Genomic DNA, 19,407 nt, shown 5'->3' with positions numbered 1-19,407 from the left:
AACTGACATTTTAGACTGAAATAATGCCTAGGTAACCTGAACACAGAATGCCTCAACAATTGTTTTCTGGTCTGTCCTTTTCTTAACCCAGCATCAAGGCCATCCTGAAACCAGTAGCAAAGAGGTCAAGAGATGAGGGTAGGTGGCGGAAGTTGGAGGTTGGGGTTAGGGAGAGATAACTAATTTTGGAGGTTGGCCAGGAAACAGAAGAGATTATCAACAGCTTCAGGAAAGCGGGAAAGGACTTGGTAACCCGATAACAAGTACCAAAAATCTGGACTGGGTGGAAGTGGGAGGGATATAGTGAGTGGCCAAGCTGGGACTGGGGAATTGTACATAATATTCTCATGAGGGGAAAAAAATGTTTCAGGGACAGCCTGAGCCCCTCAGTCATTAAGCATATGCCTTTAGCTCAGGTCAAGATGACCCTTTCCTGGGATCAGCCCCACTTGGGCTCCCTGCTCAGCGGGGAGCCTGCTTCTTCCCCTTGCTCTGCCCTGCTACTCCTGCTCTCTGGGCTTTACATCAAATAAGTGAAATCTTTATAAAAAATGTTTCAGGAAATGTTTCATTTCTACTGTCTCAATTTTAAGATCGCTCCCATCAGTACCTGAGCAAGTACTGAAAATGTGCTGGATCCGAAGAATTATGAGAATATTTAAACCAAAGAAAACCACACAAGTCCCCTACACACACACACCCCACCATTTATTTGAGAATTTCGTCCCACTATATTCCACATTCTTTCTTCTTAAATTTAAGGCTTGATTTCTTTCTAGATTGCCTATACAAAAACATAAAGCACTTTATTGCACACCCATCCCTACCTTGTTAAAAGCGGGGGAAACCTGATATTCACACCACCAAAGGACACTCAAGATATCCTGAATCCTTCTTGCATCAAAAATGACTGTATTTCCTGATCGCATTTTAACCTGGCGCCGAGGTAAAGTGGAGTGAGAAAGACCCAGAATTAGGTAGGGGAAAGAGGTTGGGACACGCCGAGTTTTTGGTTTTTGTTTGTTTGTTTTTGGTTTGGTTTTGTTATTCCTACAATAATCATCCTCTTTTAGACATTAAACATTTTTAGTACTTGCTCCAAATCACTTAGCAATTTTAGAAGTTGTACTGAGATTAACATTTTGGCCAACGTATACAGAGAAGCTAGCTTCGCCCCTCCTCAAAGGGGGTGAGGGAGAAAGAAAAGTAATCTTGTATAGTTTATAAAAACTGAGAAGTGGAAAAAGGCTGGTAGCGGGGTGAGTGGGGGATGAGGGGAATGCGCCAAGAATCAGAAAAGCAGGAGAGGGAGCGGCTGGTCAGGAGGAGTTGATCGCTTTATTCAGGAGCACGAAACCGCCAAATTGTTCTGCGGCCTGTGGAGGCGCAGTTTTTCCGTGAAGTGCTAGCTCTGCGGACCCGCCCTGAGAGCGACAAATGGATGCGCGGGTGCGGTGGATTAAAAGAAAACGCAGACGGGGAGCGATCCCCGGATCGGGGTTGAGTATGAAAAGGGGGGGGGCACGTCTAACGAGACCTGTGGTCTCTAAGAAGCGAAGCGAGGCGCGACAACTCGCCCCTCTCCCGGACACCAGGAGGACGGAGACAGCAACGTGACCGCACTGGCAGCCGCTGTCGGGCGCCTTTCGGTGACGCGACCGCCGCGCGATGACGCGCTCACCAGCCGTAGCCTACACGTCTCAGGTTCCGCAAAGGCCTGTGGGAGCGACCCGGGAGAAGGAGGGCCAAGATGGCGAAAGCGGCCGAGTCTTCAGGAGACCCGGGGACAACACCGCCCAGGCCCCTGGTGAGCTTGGGTTCTGCGGCAAAAGGGACTGAGGGTGAGGCAGAGTGCTCTTAAGGAAGTTGGATGATGGGCTTCCTGGCCGGAGAAGGCTGGAACTCCTTCCTCCCGGTAGGCCCGTCCTATACCCGATGCTAGAACCAGTCTCAACATTGCACCTGCTCTTAGGGCTAACCTCTTTACCCTCCTCTTTCCTTTCACGCCTTCTTGAGAAACTCCTATTCACTTTCTTGTCCCATACTCTCAGGGCTTGTCCTCCTCCCGTACATTGTGTGGATGCCGAGCTTTAGGTGATTTCTTAATTATCTTTTTTTCTGCTGCCCTTCATGTTATCAAGTTCTGTCACTAGTTGTTGTTGGAGTAACAGCATTCTTGGATTAATGAGACTGCTTCCCATAGGCCTTATAACTTGATTATTGATTTGTTCAATGACCTCAGTAGTCTTGATTTAATCCCTGTTCTCCGTGTTGCAGCTCCTCGCAGTGCTCTTCATGATGCTATCTCGCTCCTGTCTCTTGTCTCTACACTGGGTACGAATTCCATTGCAAGTACAAGCCCAAAGCCTGGGCAAGTATTACTGAAGGACACAGGTTTTGGAGTTAAAATTACCTGGGCTAGAATCACCCGCTCTGCCTCTTATGAGAGTTAGGGCAAGTCATTTCATGGGGAGTGTTTCTTCATCCATAAAATGGATATAAAAATACCTGCCGAAAAGAGTTTTTAGGAAAGTGAAATGATACAATTTAAAGTGTCAAACACAGTGTCATGAACTGAGGAGTGTAATTATTCAATGTTCTGCTCTAAAATCCCTCTTTCCAAATGGTGTTCAGTTTCTTCACAGTTATTTAATAAATGGTACATCCTTTTCCTCTTTTAAATTGGCAAATTAACAGCAGAGGACTGAACTGGGAGTCAGGTGAAATTGCTTCTAGTCCTGGTTCTACTTACTAGCACTATTTTTTCATCTCTTCATTCACTCAACAAGTATTTATTGAGCATCTATGTTCCAGGCATTCCTTTAGGCACTGGGAATGCAGCAATGAAAGAGAGTGAGTGGGTCCAAGTTGTCATGGAACAATTGTGACCTTGAGGAAGTCACTCTCAACCCGTTTCCTCATTTGGAAAATGGGATGGTAACTCATCACAGAATTAATAAAATTACTATTGAGCTATTATACACACAGTGTGTAGTGACATAGTTACAAGTGCTTAGCTGTTTTTAGTTCCCGTTCCACCTCTTTTTTTATGATGTTTTCCCCCAATTAATTTTAGTGGTTCTGGTCATTCATTACTCAATGTCCAATCCAATTCTATTCAGTAATGTTTATTAAACTCCCACAATGCAGTGCATTATGCTAGCTGTTTTAGGGCATACAAATGGTTTGCCCTTATGGTGCCTACAGTCTACTATGACAAATGTATAATGGTAAAACAAGGTAGTAAATCAGAAAGAGTTACACATAAAATATTAACAAAATTTAAAGGGAGTTGCTATTATGTCCACTTTGGGTGACAAAGCAAGCTATGCAGTAGAAGTAATATTTGAAAGGGTGTCAAAGGGTGGGTAGGATTTGAAATTTTAGGTGAGCGTAAGAGCTGTCAATGATTGAGCACCTGCTGTGTGCCAGGATTGTACTAGACATCCCCGGCATTTTTTCTAAACTTCACAGCAACCATTTCACTTAGGTGGTTTTTAAAGTGTGTTTTACTTGCAGATGAGGACAGGAGACTCAGAGAGGTTTGATGATTTCCCTAGGGTCTTAGAGCTAGATAATGGCCAGACCTAAAATTTGAAACTAGGTCTGCTTCTGAAGCCCAGATTATTTCCATTAAGACTACACAACCTCTCAAGGGTGAGGGTACAGAAGTTGGGAAGTGTTAATGTATTTATAGAACAACAAGTAGATCACTTTTGCTAAAGTACAGTGAAGTCTTAGGAGGTAAGCCTTAAAAAAATAAAGCTACTGAATTAGGGAGGCACCATGAAACAGTGGTTAAGAATTTGTGCACTGAGGTCAGAATATCTAAGTTTGATTCTCAGCTCTGTCATTTAACCTCTCCATGCCTCAGTTTCCCCATCTATAGAATGAAGATACAATAATAATTAGCTCATAGGGTTGTTAGGTGGATTAAGTGAATTAAGACATGAAAAACACTTGGTAGAGTGCCTGGCAAGTAATGATTATACAATAAGTGTTATTTCTTCTTCTTGACTAGTAATCTTGGAGGTTTAATAGGCAATGAGGAAACAGTGGGAATTTTTGAGGAGGGAAGGGTTTAAAATCATGAATTTGACAACATAATTGAGGGAGAGTTACTATGAGGAATGTTTGGAATCTAGACCAGCGAAACCAGTAGTTCTAGAACAAGTGATTGCTACCTGCACTATAGCAGTGGTGGAGTCATGAATACTGGAGACAGCAGGTTCCTTGAGGGTTTGGTGTGCTAGGGAGGCTGTGTCTTGGATCAGAGCTTTTTGAACTATAATGTGCCTAGCAGTCATCTGGGGAATCTTGTGAAGTTGCAGATTCTGATTTGGTAGATCTGAAATGAGACCTAAGATTCTGCATTTCTGACAAGCTCCCAGGTGATACTGCTGCTGCTACTGCTTCCATACCACATTGTGAAAAGCAAGGCTATAGACAAATGGGAGCATACTGATGCCCCTGCACAGAAATACACAAGATGAGGACCCTAAAAGTTCACTAATTCACTTTTGGTCGTGTTTAGTTTGAGATATCGGCAGGCCATCCAATAGGCAGTTTGTCTAAAACCTGGACTTGGGGGCTCAGAAGTCAGGACTAGGTTTAATTAGGAGTCATTTGCATAGAGTTGAGAAGGTAGTCTTTGGTAATGCCTATCTTTGTCTGTTTGGAGAGCAGGAAAAAGAGCTGTAATAATGGCTTTAGCCTGAGGTCTGGAAGGATGTTTGGTCTCAGGTAAAGGGGCTGGCTGAATAGCACACCAGCAGTCACCCCTCCCCACTTCTTGAAGCCAAGTCTCTTGGTCTGAGCTGGTTTCTGCTTGATGGCCCCCTCCCCACTTACTGACTCTCTTCTCTAGGATTTTGGTCGGTAGTATAACCCATTTGGACCCAGCTGCTCTCTTAAGGCTGCAGTCTCTGCTTTTACTATATCTTTTTGGCCCTGCCTCTATCTGTCCCCTCATTGGTCCAGGCCAGACAGCGAAGTGTACACATGGGTTTCTGTGCATACATGTGCAAGAGCCTACTTGCACAAAGAGAAGGGAAGGGGCATTGGCTCCAAGTCACCTTTCATCTGCACTGAGAGGCTAATCAGAGAGCAAGGTCCACTAGCTGAGGGCCTAGAAGCCCTGTTATATGTGGGGCTTGAAGTCCACAGATCCTGGCTCAGCTCTCTGAACCGTATCACTAATTCCCTGAAAAGAGTTACTGAGGAAATGTTGGGGTGAGGGATATGATAGGAACCACATGGCACTATAATGACTGCAGTGACTTACAAAAGCAATTACTTGGAGTTAGGCCAAAGTTCACAGGATAAGGGCACAGTCTTCCACAAGACTTCCCTTACTTCAGACACCAGCCACAGGTTTGGATGTTCCCAGGACCACCCTTACTTCTGATCTACTGGCTGTAAATTCAGGGGTTCCCATGATCCCCTCGAGCTCCATACTTCACTAGAATGGTTCATAGAATTCAGGATAGCACTCTGCTTAAAATTATAGTTTCATTATAGCAAAAGGATACAATCTAAACCAGCAAAAGGGGGAGATGCATATGGTGAGGCCTAGGAAGGTCTCTAACACAAAGCTTCCTTGTCTTCTCCCTGTGGAGTCAGGACCTTGTACCCACTTATACATCAGTCTGTGGCAATAGGCAGAATATTGCCAATCAGGAAAGTGCACTCATGTATCCAGAGTCTTTATTAGTGTTTCTTTCTGTAGGCATGATTGACTAGATTATTGACTCCTCCCCTCCCTGGAGGCCTGGTTTATGTCACTGGAGTCAAAGGTTCAACCCTCTAAACTTGTGTTTTGTCTGTCTGGAATGGTTTGCCCCCATGCTGAGTCATCTCATTAGCATAAAGTGTCTAGGGGCCTACCATGACTCACCTGTTAGCTAAACTGTTAGGGCCCACCATGAGTAACAAAATTAACACTATCATTCAGGAAATTCCAAGGGTTTAGAGGCTACCTTCCAGGAACAGGAGACAAAGGCCAGCCAAATTCTTCATTATACAAGTGACAAAACTGGAATTAACCCCCTGGGCATCTTGAGCTAGAGCTAACATGTATCTAGCCCTGCTGTGAGCCTCCTACTGAGTACTTTATGCATAGTAAGACATTTCTTCCCACAACAACCCTGTGATGATGATACTATTCTCTCAGTTTTATAGATGAGGAACTGAGGTATGGAGAGGTCAAGAAACCTGTTCAGTGTCATATAGGTAGTTGGTGATAGAGCTGGATGGCTTCCTGCAGCACTCTTAACCAGTACTCTTCAAATATCATATATCGAGGGCTGACCACGGGCTAGGTGAAATGCTGGTCTTGCCTAAACCTTATGATGGTGTCGTCTCCAAGTGAGGGCAGAGCTGAATTAGGCTTTGAAGCTCATTCCTTCTATACTGCTTTGCCTTCCCTAGCAGTTGCAGACAGCATGAAAACTCAGAGCATCAGTCCTGGAGCCTGAAAGATCAGTGTCATAGTAGTGAGAGAATATAGCTTCAAAAGAGTGATTGACATATTAAATGCTGAAGAATATTCAGAGGGTGAAAGGATCCTTGTACTTCTTGGTTATGAGGTCACTGTTACAGATCCGTGGGGAAAGTAAAGTTGTGGGAAGGCGAAGTGCCAAATTACAAAGGATTAAGGGAGTGGGTGAGTGCAGAGCAGTTTGATCAGGGAAGAGGAGAGGAAGGAGAGTAATTTGAGAGAATAGCAAAAACAAGAAAGTGATGTATTTAAAAATCCTATCATAGAAGCTTTTAAGTATGTAAATAAAATAAAGAGTGGTACCTTTCAAAATTCTGCCATTTTTATTTCATTTCCCCAACATTTTTTTTTCTGGGGTATGATTTTTTTTTTGCTTAATCTTTTTTTTTAATTTATTTTTTAAGTTCAAGTATAATTAATGTACAGTGTTATAATAGTTTCAGGTGTACAATATAATAATTCAGCAATTCTGTACACATTTCAGTGCTCATCACAATAAATGTACTGTTAATCCCCTTTATCATTTTCACCCATCCCTGCAACCACCCCCCCCCATCTTGCAACCACAAGTTTGTTCTCTATGTTTAAGAGTCTGTCTGGTTCTTTGGTCTTCCCCCCCTGCTTTGTTCATTTTTTTTTTTGTTTGTTTCCTAAATTCCGTGTATGAGTGAAATCATTCGGTACTTGTCTTTCTCTGACTTTTTTATTTAGCATTACTTATCCTTTAGATCCATCCATGTTGCTGCAGATGGCAAGATCTCATTCTTTTTTATGGCTGAATGATATTCCATTGTACATAGACACCACATCTTTATCCATTCATCTATCAAAGGAGAGTTGGTATGCTTCCATATCTAGGCTATTGTAAATAAATGCTGCAGTAAACATAGTTCTCAAATTAGTGTTTTTTTTTAATTTTTAATTTTTTATAAACTTATATTTTTATCCCCAGGGGTACAGGTCTGTGAATCACCAGATTTACACACTTCACAGCACTCACCAAAGTACATACCCTCCCCAAAGTCCATAACCCCACCCTCCTTCTCCCAACCCCCCTCCCCCCAGCAACCTTCAGTTTGTTTTGTGAGATTAAGAGTCACTTATGGTTTGTTTCCCTCCCAATCCCATCTTGTTCCATTGATTCTTCTCCTTACCCCTTAAGCCCCCATGTTGCATCACCAGTTGTTTTTGTTTTTTGAGTAAATACCCAGTAGTGGAATTCCTGGATCCTATGGTAATTCTATTTTTAACTTTCTGAGGAACATCCATACTGTTTTCCATTGTGGCTGCACCAGCTTGTATTCCCACCAACAATGCACAAAGCTTCCTTTTTCTTTGGAGTATGATTTCTAACCTGTTTATTTTTAACTAATTTTATACATACAGAAAAATTGCAACAGAGAGTTCCTAGATAGCCCTGATCCCATTTCCTCCAATGTTAACGTTGTACATAACCATAGTATACAGTGATCATAGTATACAGTGATCAGATCAGAAATTAACATTCGCACAATACTATTAACTAAATCACAGATTTTATTTGAATTATACCAGATTTTCTACTAATGTCCCAGGATCTTATCCAGGGTCTTACATTGCCTTGAGTTGTTATTTTTCCTTAGTTTTATTTGATCTTTAATGGTCTTTTTATTGTCTTTCACGATCTTTTCTGAGTGTTTGTTTGTTTATTTATTTGACAGAGATAATAAGAGAGGGAACACAAGCCAGGGGAGAGGAAGAGGGAGAAACAGCCTTCCCACTGAGCAGGGAGCCTGATGCCGGCCTCCATCCTAGGACCCTGGCATTACGACCTGAGCTGAAGGCAGACACTTAATGACTGAGCCACTCAGGCACCCCTTTTCTGAGTGTTTAAAAGCAAATCCCAGACATATCACTTCACCTGTAAATACGTCAGTGTGTTTCTCTAACAGGGAAGGACGTTTTCTTTGTTATCACAATAACAAAACTCATAATTTCTCAGTATCATCTAATCTCTGCTCATCATCTCACAATTTTCTAAAAACATATGTTTTTATAGTTTGCCCAAATCTGGATCCAAACAAAGTCAACAAATTGCATTTGGATAATAAATCTCTCTTAATATTTAAATGTTCTCCTGTTTTTAATTTATTTTTTAAAATTCAGTTATTTGTCTTGTAGACCTCTCCACTTTTCTGTATTTGGCTGATTGTATCCTCATGGTATTTTTACTGTGTTCCTCTATCCACATATTTCCTGTAAACTCTAATAAGATACAGTAGCTGGATTGTATTCAGGTTCATTTCGGATGGAGGAGGGGCAAGAATGAAAAAGAACTCAGATGGCCCCTAAAATTAGCAATGTTTACTTTTCAACTATTAAGAAGTTTCAGAGATATAAAAGTACAATGGTAAAATATGCCCTCATGTCCTAACCTTCAATACTTAATTTATAGCCAATCTTCTTTCTTCTGTAGCCCTATCCATTTCCCTTCTATTATTTTGAAGTACATATCAGGCATCATTACTTTAGTAAATATTCAACATGTTTCTCTAGAAGGAAAGGAGTCTGTTTTTAAAGAACATAACCACAATGCCATTAGTACATCGAAAAAGTTAGTAATTCCCTAATATCAAATATCTTATCAGTGTTCAAATTTCCAATTATCTTCTAAATGTCATATTTTTATGATTTAAAATCTGGCCCACTACCTATTTTTATAAATAAGGTTTTATTAATTGTTTATGTCTTGTCTTGGACTGCTTTCATGCCTCAGCAGCAGAGTTGAGTAGTTGCCACACAATCTACATAGCTCTCAGAGCCTGAAACACTTACTTCTGAGGCCCTTTACAGAAAAAGTTTTGTGGCCCTTGCTCTAGGCCATCATCTTTTAGAATAATTTAAAACAAGAAAAAAATATTTTTTATATTTATCTTCATTTTTACCATTTCTAGAGATCTTCTTTTCCTGTGTAAATCCAAGTTTCCTTCTGATATCACATTCCTGACGATCTTTCTTTAACACTTTTTGTAGTGTGTGCCTCAGCTTTTGCTTTAAAAGTACTTTGCCTTCGTTTTGATAGCTGTTTTTCCTGGGTTCGGAATTCTGGATTGACAGTTTTTTTGTAGCATTCTAAAGGTGCTTTCATTTTTTTCTAGCTTGGGTAGTTTTGGGTGAAATATCTGTTATTTATCTTTGTTCCTCTGAATGCAGTGTCTTTTTTCCTCTGGCTGCCTTCAGGATTTTCTTTATTTTTGGTTTTCACTAGTTTGATTGTGTCCAATTTTGTGGATTTTTTGTTTTGTTTTGTCTTTAGGTATTTATCTTGAGTGGTGTTCTCTGGGCTTGGATCTGTCATTTGATGTTTGTCATTATTTTTGGGAAATATTCAGTCATTATCTTTCCAAATACTTCTTCGGACACATTTTCTCTCTCTTCTCTCTCTTCTTCTGGGATTCCGATTATATATATATATATATATATATAATCATTTTATATTGACCCACAGCTCTTAGATGCTTATTCTGTTTTCGATTTTGTTTGTTTTTCTAGTTTTATTGAGATAATGATTGACATAATAACACAGTGTAAGTTTCAGGTATACAACAATGATTTGGCATATTTTTTTCCTCTATAAAAATTTCTCTTTTTGTTGTAGTCTGGATAATTTTGACTGACCTATCACTGATTTTTTTCTCTGGCTGTGTTGAATCTGCAAATAAAGCTGTCAGAGGCATTCTTCATCTGTTACTATGTTCATTTATTTCTGGCATTACCATTTGACTTTTACAGTTTCCAATTCTGCAGAAATTCATCATCATTTGTGCATATGCCCTTTCTACTAGAGCCTTTAACATATTAATCATAGTCCTCTTGATTTTATTCTGATAATTCTAAAATCTGGGTCATCTCAGAGTCTGTCTGGTTTTATTGATAGCTGTGTCTCATCATAGTGGGTTGTTTCTTCATTGTGGGGGGGTAATTTTTTTTATTGAATGCTGGCCATCATGTATAGAAGAGTAGAGACTGCCTGGAAGTGGCACATCTTTTCTGCTATGTTTTTACTGTGGGGATTAGATCAGTCTGGTCAGGGGGTGAACTGTGCTTGGGTTTTGTCCTTGCTATGGGAACCTTCAATGTGTCACCAGCTTCAAATTCTTTTTCTATTACATGGTCCATGGGGTGGGTGCTAGATCATCCCAGTGTTTTACCTAATATTCCTGTTCTATTCTAAGCTTTCTTTTTTTTTAAAGATTTTATTTATTTATTTGACAGATAGAGATCACAATTAGGCAGAGAGGCAGGCAGAGAGATGAGAGGATGCAGGCTCCCTGCCAAGCAGAGAGCCCGATGTGGGGCTTGATCCCAGGACCCAGGGATCATGACCTGAGCTGAAGGCAGAGGATTTAACCCACTGAGCCACCCAGGCGCCCCTATTCTAAGCTTTCTATATTTTCCCTTTGCCCTTGCATAAGATAGTCGTTCTTCCTTCAACCTCTAGCCCCTCCCCTAGCAGTAGACTGCTATTTGTTTTGATGCCCTACTTATTGCCTGGGAGGGGGGATTCCTTGCTGTCTTGGTTCAGGCTTTGTCTTAGGTAGTCCCTGTATCCCTGTGTCTCCTGAGTGGGACTTTGTCAGTGATTGTGTTTCTCCCCCAGTTGAAGGAGACTGTAGTGGTCTGGCCTCAGGCTGTTTTCCTGTCCCTTCCCCAGGAGTAGAGAGATTTGTCTTTTCTCTTTCACCAGTCGCAGTGGGTCTTCACCTGTTCCCTGGAGACAGCAGAGTTCCCCCAGTTGCTCTAAGGCTCTTGTTCTGTAGGGGAGAAGGGTCCAAGCAGGGCTCTTTGCTTTTCTCAGAATTGGCAGCTGCTCCCTTTGCCAAAACCTAGACCTAGTGGAAGTCTGTGGAGAAGACTCTTCAGGTGGGTGTGAAATTCCCTTGTGTCTGATGCTTCCAGGGCCTCTGTGCCCTCGTACAAGTCCATGCTTGGCCTTTAGCAGTTCATTTTAACTTTTAGCAGAATTCTTAAACATCTGTGTGGTGCGCGGCGTCATTCTGTGTTGTGCTACAGTGTGCAAAGTAGTTCCCATGTCCTATGTTTTCCTGGAAGCACCTTTCTTTTTTTTTACTTAATTTTTTAAAATTTTTATATAAACATATAATGTATTATTAGCCCCAGGGGTATAGGTCGGTCAGTCGCCAGGTTTACACACTTCACAGCACTCACCATAGCACATACCCTCTCCAATGTCCATAACGCCACCACCCTCTCCCTACCTCCCTCCTCCCGGGCACCCTCAGTTTGTTTTGTGACATTAAGAGTCTCTTACGGTTTGTCTCCCTCCCAATCCCATCTTGTTTCACTTATTCTTTTCCTACCCCCCAGACCCTCCACATTGCATCTCCACTTCCTCATGTCAAGGAGATCATATGATAGTTGTCTTTCTCCAATTGACTTATTTTGCTAAGGATAATACCCTCTAGTTCCATCCACATCGTCGCAAATGGCAAGATTTCATTTCTTTTTCTTTTAAGACTTTATTTATTTATTTGACAGAGATCACAAGTAGTCAGAGAAGCAGGCAGAGAGACAGAGGAGGAAGCAGGCTCCCTGCTGAGCAGAGAGCCCAATGCGGGGCTTGATCCCAGGACCCTGGGATCATGACCTGAGCTGAAGGCAGAGGCTTTAACCCACTGAGCCACCCAGGCACCCCAGATTTCATTTCTTTTGATGGCTGCATAGTATTCCACTGTATATATATATACAACATCTTCTTTATCCATTCATCTGTTGATGGACATCTAGGTATTTTCCATAGTTTGGTTATTGTGAACATTGCTGCTATAAACATTCAGGTGCACGTGCCCCTTCGGATCACTACATTTATACCTTTAGGGTAAATACCCAGTAGTGCAGTTGCTGGGTAATAAGGTAGCTCTATTTTCAACTTTTTGAGGAACCTCCATGCTGTTTTCCAGAATGGTTGCACCAGCCAACAGTGTAGGAGGGTTCCCCTTTCTCCCCATCCTCGCCAGCATCTGTCGTTTCCTGAATGGTTAATTTTAGCCATTCTGACTGGTGTGAGGTGGTATCTCATTGTGGTTTTGATTTGTATTTCCCTGATGCCGAGTAATGTGGAGCACTTTTTCATGTGTCTGTTGGCCATCTGAATGTCTTCTTTGCATAAATGTCTATTCACGTCCTCTGCCCATTTCTTGATTAGGTTATTTGTTCTTTGGGTGTTGAGTTTGATAAGTTCTTTATAGATTTTGGATACTAGCCCTTTATCTGATATGTCATTTGCAAATATCTTCTCCCATTCTGTCCGTTGTCTTTTGGTTTTGTTAACTGTTTCTTTGCTGTGCAAAACCTTTTGATCTTGATGAAGTCCCAAGAATTCATCTTTGCCCTTGCTTCCCTTGCCTTTGGCAATGTCTCTAGGATGAAGTTGCTGCGGCTGAGGTCGAAGAGGTTGCTGCCTGTGTTCTCCTCAAGGATTTTGATGGATTCCTTTCTCACGTTGAGGTCCTTCATCCATTCTGAGTCTATTTTCGTGTGTGGTGTAAGGAAATGGTCCGATTTCATTTTTCTGCTTGTGGCTGCCCAATTTTCCCAACACCATTTGTTGAAGAGACCGTCTCTTTTCCATTGGACATTCTTTCCTGCTTTGTTGAAGATTAGTTGACCATAGAGTTGAGGAACTATTTCTGGGCTCTCTATTCTGTTCCATTGATCTATGTGTCTGTTTTTTGTGCCAGTACCATACTGTCTTGATGATGACAGCTTTGTAATAGAGCTTGAAGTCTGGAATTGTGATGTCACCAACTTTGGTTTTCTTTTTCTATATTCCTTTGGCTATTCGAGGTCTTTTCTGGTTCCATGTAAATTTTAGGATTATTTCTTCCATTTCTTTGAAAAAATTGATGGTATTTTGATAGGGATTGCATTGAATGTGTAGATTGCTTTAGGTAGCATAAACATTGTCACAGCATTTGTTCTTCCAATCCATGAGCATGGAACGTTTTTCCATTTCTTTGTGTCTTCCTCAATCTCTTTCATGAGTACACTATAGTATTCTGAGTACAGATTCTTTGCCTCTTTGGTTAGGTTTATTCCTAGGTATCTTATGGTTTTGGGTGCAATTGTAAATGGGATTGACTCCTTAATTTCTCTTTCTTCTGTCTTGCTGTTGGTGTATAGAAGTGCAACTGATTTCTGAGCAATGATTTTATATCCTGACACTTTACTGAATTTCTGCACAAGTTCTAGCAGTTTTGGAGTGGAGCCTTTTGGGTTTTCTACATATAGTATCATATCATCTGCAAAGAGTGATAATTTGACTTCTTCTTTGCCAATTTGGATGCCTTTAATTTTTGTTGTTGTTGTTGTCTGATTGCTGAGGCTAGGACTTCTAGTACTATGTTGAATAGCAGTGGTGATAATGGACATTCCCGCCATGTTCCTGACCTTAGCGGAAAAGCTCTCAGTTTTTCTCCATTGAGAATGATATTTGCGGTGGGTTTTTCATAGATGGCTTGATAATATTGAGGTATGTGCCCTCTATCCCTACACTTTGAAGAGTTTTGATCAGGAAGGGATGCTGTACTTTGTCAAATGCTTTTTCAGCACCTATTGAGAGTATGATATGGTTCTTGTTCTTTCTTTTATTAATGTATTTTATCAAATTGATTGACTTGTGGCTGTTGAACCAACCTTGCAGCCCTGGAATAAGTCCCACTTGGTCGTGGTGAATAATCCTTTGAATGTACTGTTGGATCCTATTGGCTAGTATTTTGGTGAGAATTTTCGCATCTGTGTTCATCAAGGATGTTGGTCTGTAGTTCTCTTTTTTGGTGGGATCCTTGTCTGGTTTTGGGATCAAGGTGATGCTGGCCTCATAAAACGTGTTTGGAAGTTTTCCTTCTATTTTTATTTTTTGGAACAGTTTCAGGAGAATAGGAATTAATTCTTCTTTAAATGTTTGGTAGAATTCCCCCGGGAAGCCATCTGGCCCTGGGCTTTTGTTTGTTTGTAATTTTTTTTTTAAGAATTTATTTATTTGGAGGGGGGTTGGGAGAAGGGGGGTAGGGTTATGGACATTGGGGAGGGTATGTGCTTTTGGGTAAATTGGAAGGGGAGATGAACCATGAGAGACTATGGACTCTGAAAAACAATCTGAGGGGTTTGCAGTGGCGGGGGGGTGGGCGGTTGGGGTACCAGGTGGTGGGTATTATAGAGGGCACAGCTTGCATGGAGCACTGGGTGTGGTGAAAAAATAATGAATACTGTTTTTCTGAAAATAAATAAATTGAAAAAAAAAAGCTCAAAGAGAAACTCAAATAGAAAAAAAAAGAATTTATTTATTTATTTGACAGAGAGAGATCACAAGTAGGCAGAGAGGCAGGCAGAGAGAGAGGAGGAAGCAGGCTCCCCGCTGAGCAGAGAGCCCAATGCGGGACTCGATCCCAGGACCCTGAGATCATGACCCGAGCCGAAGGCAGTGGCTTAACCCACTGAGCCACCCAGGCGCCCTGTTTGGAGATTTTTGATGACTGTTTCAATCTCCTTACTGGTTATGGGTCTGTTCAGGTTTTCTGTTTCTTCCTGGTTCAGTCGTTGTAGTTTATAGGTCTCTAGGAATGCATCCATTTCTTCCAGATTGTTAAATTTGCTGGTGCATAGTTGCTCATAATATGTTCTTATAATTGTTTGTATTTCTTTGGTGTTCTTGTGATCTCTCCTCTTTCGTTCATGATTTTATTTATTTGGGTCCTTTATCTTCTCTTTTTGAGAAGTCTGACCAGGGTTTTATCAGTCTTTAATTCTTTCAAAGAACCAGCTCCTAGTTTCGTTGACTTATTCTGTTGTGTTTTTTTGGTTTCTATTTCATTGATTTCTGCTCTAATCTTTATTATTTCTCTTCTGTTGGGTTTAGACTTTCTTTGTTGTTCTTTCTCTAGCTCCTTTAGGTGTGGGGTTAGGTTGTGTATTTGAGACCTTTCTTATTTGTTGAGAAAGGTTTGTATCGCTATATATTTTCCTCTCAGGACTGTCTTTGCTGTGTCTCACAGATTTTGAAACATTGTGTTTTCATTATCATTTGTTTCCATGAATTTTTTCAATTCCTCTTTAATTTCCTGATTGAACCTTTCATTCTTTAGAAGGATGCTGTTTAGTCTCCGTGTATTTGGGTTCTTTCCAAATTTCCTCTTGTGATTGAGTTCTAGCTTCAGAGCATTGTGGACTGAAAATATGCAGGGAATGATCCCAATCTTTTGGTACCAGTTGAGAACTGATTTGTGACCCAGGATGTGATCTATTCTGCAGAATGTTACATGTGCACTAGGGAAGAATGTGTATTCTGTTGCTTTGGGATGGAATGTTCTGAAGTTATCTGTGATGTCCATCTGGTCCAGTGTGTCATTTAAATCCTTTATTTCCTTGTTGCTCTTTTCCTTGGATGATCTGTCCATTTCAGTGAGGGGATTGTTAAAGTCCCCTACTATTACTGTATTATTGTCGATGTGTTTCTTTGATTTTATTAATTGGTTTATATAGTTGGCTGCTCCCATGGTAGTGGCATAGATATTTAAAATTGTTAGATCTTCTTGTTGGACAAACCCTTTGAGTATGATATAGTGTCCTGCCTCCTCTCTTACAGTCTCTGGCTTAAAATCTAACTAAGGATTGCCAACCCAGCTTTCTTTTGATGTCAATTAGTATGGTAAATTGTTTTCCACCCCCTCACTTTAAATCTGGAGGTGTCTTTGGGTCTAAAATGAGTTTCTTGTGGGCAGCATATTGATGGGTTTTGTTTTTGTTATCCATTCTGATACCCTATGTCTTTTGATTGGGGCATTTAGCCCATTTACATTCAAGGTAACTATTGAGAGATGTGAATTTATTGCCATTGTATTGCCTGTAAGGTGACTGTTACTGTATATTGTCTCTGTTCCTTTCTGATCTATTACTTCTAGGCTCTCTCTTTGCTTAGAGGACCCCTTTCAATATTTCCTGTAGAGCCGGTTTGGTGTTTGCAAATTCTTTCAGTTTTTGTTTGTCCTGGAAGCTTTTTATCTCTCCTTCTGTTTTCAATGATAGCCTAGCTGGATATAGTATTCTTGGCTGCATATTTTTCTCATTTAGTGCTCTGAATATATCATGCCAGTTCTTTCTGGCCTGCGAGGTCTCTGTGGATAAGTCTGCTGCCAGTCTAATATTTTTACCATTGTATGTTACAGACTTCTTGTCCCAGGCTGCTTTCAGTATTTTCTCTTTGTCGCTAAGACTTGTAAATTTTACTATTAGATGACGGGATGTGGACCTATTCTTACTGATTTTGAGGGATGTTCTCTGCATCTCCTGGATTTTGATGCTTGCTCCCTTTGCCATATTAGGGAAATTCCCTACAGTAATTCTCTCCAATATACCTTCTGCTCCCCTCTCTCTTCTTCTTCTGGAATCCCAGTTATTCTAATGTTGTTTCGTCTTATGGTATCACTTTTCTCTTGAATTCTCTCCTCGTGGTCCAGTAGCTGTTTGTCTCTCTTTTGCTCAGCTTCTTTATTCTCTGTCATTTGATCTTCTATATCACTAATTCTTTCTTCTGCCTCATTTCTCCTAGCAGTAAGAGCCTTCATTTTTTAATTGTACCTCATTAATAGCTTTTTTGATTTCAACTTGGTTAGATTTTAGTTCTTTTATTTCTCCAGAAAGGGCTTTTATTTCTCCAGTAGGGTTTCTCTGATATCTTCCATGCCTTTTTCAAGCCCAGCTAGAACCTTTAGAATTGTCATTCTGAACTCTAGATCTGACATATTACCAATGTCCATATTAATTAGGTCCCTAGCCATTGGTACTGCCTCTTGTTCTTTTTTTTGTGGTGAGTTTTTCCGCCTTGTCATTCTGTCCAGATAATGTATGAAGGAGCAGATAAAATACTAAAAGGGTGGCAAAGACCCTATGAAAATGTGCTTTAACCAAATCAGAAGAGACCCCAAATTGTTGGGGGGGAGAAAGGGGGTAAAAAGATGTTCAGGAAAGAAAATTAGAAAGGAAAACAAGTAAAGAAACAATATAAAAAAGAGTATATATATATATATTTATATATATATATAAAATATTATATATATATATATATATATATATAAATATTATATATATATATATATATATATATATATATATATATATAAAATACTGATGACTAGAACAGGGTCACCCACTTAATTTTGGGAGTATTTTGGTCTCTCAGAAGAAACTACCTCTCAAAATTTTAATAAATGAAAAATGTATATAAGGGTAAACATAATGAAGGGATGGAATATGACTATAAAGATGAAAAAAACTTTTTTTTGTATTTCTGAAAAAGGAGTTGATAAGGTAAGTAGGTTGGGAGAATAAAGAAAAAGAAAGTGTAGAGAATTTTCTTGGGCTGGAGACTAGAACAAGTCCGGTGCTAGATTTAGGGTGTATTTTGATCTATTAGAAGAAGTTGTGCCCCAAATTTTTTAGAAGAAAAAACGCTATGTGTATACAAAAATAAAGTTAGATAAAATGAAAGATAAAATTTAACTATAATAAAAGATGACTATAATATTGAAGGTTCAAAAAAAGATTTTTTAATGAAGGGTGTTGTTAAGATAAACTAGTTTAAAAACATTAAAAGAGGAAAGGGTAACAGTTAAAAAAATTTAGCAGCAAAAAAAAACAATTTAAAAAAATTAAGTTTGCAAGACTAAAGAATCATGGGGAGAAAGCCATGAATTCCATGCTTTACTTTCTCCTCCTCTGGAATTCTGCTGTTTTCCTTGGTAAGTGATCTTGGTCTTGGCTGGATTTCTTGTAGATCCTCTGGGGGAGGAGCCTGTTGTAGTGATTCTCAGGTGTCTTTGCCCAAGGCTGAATTGCACCGCCCTTTCCAGGGGCCAGGCTAAGTAATCTGCTCGGGTTCGCTTTCAGGAGCTTTTGTTCCCTGAACATTCTGGAGGATGGGAATGAAAATGGACACCTCCCTGTCTCTGGCCCGGAGGAGCCAAGAGCTCGGGGCCCCACTCCTCAGTGAATCCTCAGAGAAAAGCGCTCAATTACTCCTGTTTCCCTGTCCTCTGGCTGCACTCCGAGCTCACCCAGTCTGTGACCAAGCATCTCTGTCCCTGGCACACAGTTCCGCCTGGGGTCTCTGAACTGCAGATGCCTGAGCTCTTCCAGGGGGGATCTCCCATATCTTGTGGGGACCCCACTCACAGAGCAGTGGCCTGTGCCACGGATTAGGTTCAAGGTAACCCCGAGTTGCGAGCTCACTCCTCAGCTCCGTCCCTGTTCTAAAACCTGTGAGCTCTGAGAGACTTAGACACCCCCGATCCTTCTGTGACCATGTGGGAGCAGAGGGCACACTGTCCCCGCGTAGGCTTCACCCCAGTTTAGCCTTTGGAGTGATGTCCCTCAGTGGAGCAGACTTTTTAAAGTCCGGATTTTGTGCTCTGTTGCTCTGCCACTTGCCAGGATCTGGCCCCTCCACCCTATGGTCTATCTTCCTGTTACTTTGGATTCACTTCTCTGCCCATTCTACCTTTCAAAATGTAGTCGATTTTCTGTTTCTAGAATTGTTGCTCTTCTTCTCTTCGATCTCCTCTTGGATTTGTAGGTGTTTGGAATGATTTGATAAGCTATCTAGCTGATCTCCTGCTACCTGATGTCGTCTCAGCCTGCTACTTCTCCGCCATCTTGACTCCTCCCCTCTGGAAGCATCTTTCTTTCCTTGGATTTTATGCAGGCTGCTTGGTTGCCCTACAACCTTAACTCTTTGATGGGTTCAAGAAAAGTTGTGATTTTGTAGTTCATCTAACTTTTTCTCATTCTATTGGCAGGGTGGGGGGAATGGTATTCTTTCCAGCTCTCCACATCCTAATCACAAGTCAAATTAT

At 40.8% G+C, this 19,407-nt stretch overlaps 1 protein-coding gene across 3 annotated transcripts in view; it reads left to right on the top strand.

Moving 5' to 3' along the window:
* Positions 1 to 1,727: 1,727 nt before the first annotated feature.
* The window catches only part of YIPF6 (Yip1 domain family member 6), a 39,681-nt gene continuing 22,001 nt past the window's right edge, over positions 1,728 to 19,407 (top strand). For 2 of the 3 annotated variants that reach the window (XM_044234546.1, XM_044234545.1), the window contains exon 1: positions 1,728 to 1,807. In XM_044234546.1, coding sequence (XP_044090481.1) covers positions 1,751 to 1,807 — 57 coding nt within the window. In that variant the 5' untranslated portion in view covers positions 1,728 to 1,750. Of the gene's footprint in view, positions 1,842 to 19,407 lie in introns of all 3 variants that reach the window. The other variant, XM_044234547.1, reaches the window with a different exon arrangement.

This window comes from Neovison vison, chromosome X, assembly GCF_020171115.1.
Source record: "Neovison vison isolate M4711 chromosome X, ASM_NN_V1, whole genome shotgun sequence".
NCBI lineage: Eukaryota > Metazoa > Chordata > Mammalia > Carnivora > Mustelidae > Neogale > Neogale vison.
Note: the sequence above shows the minus strand (reverse complement) of the source record. Positions and strands in the feature narration are given on the sequence as shown.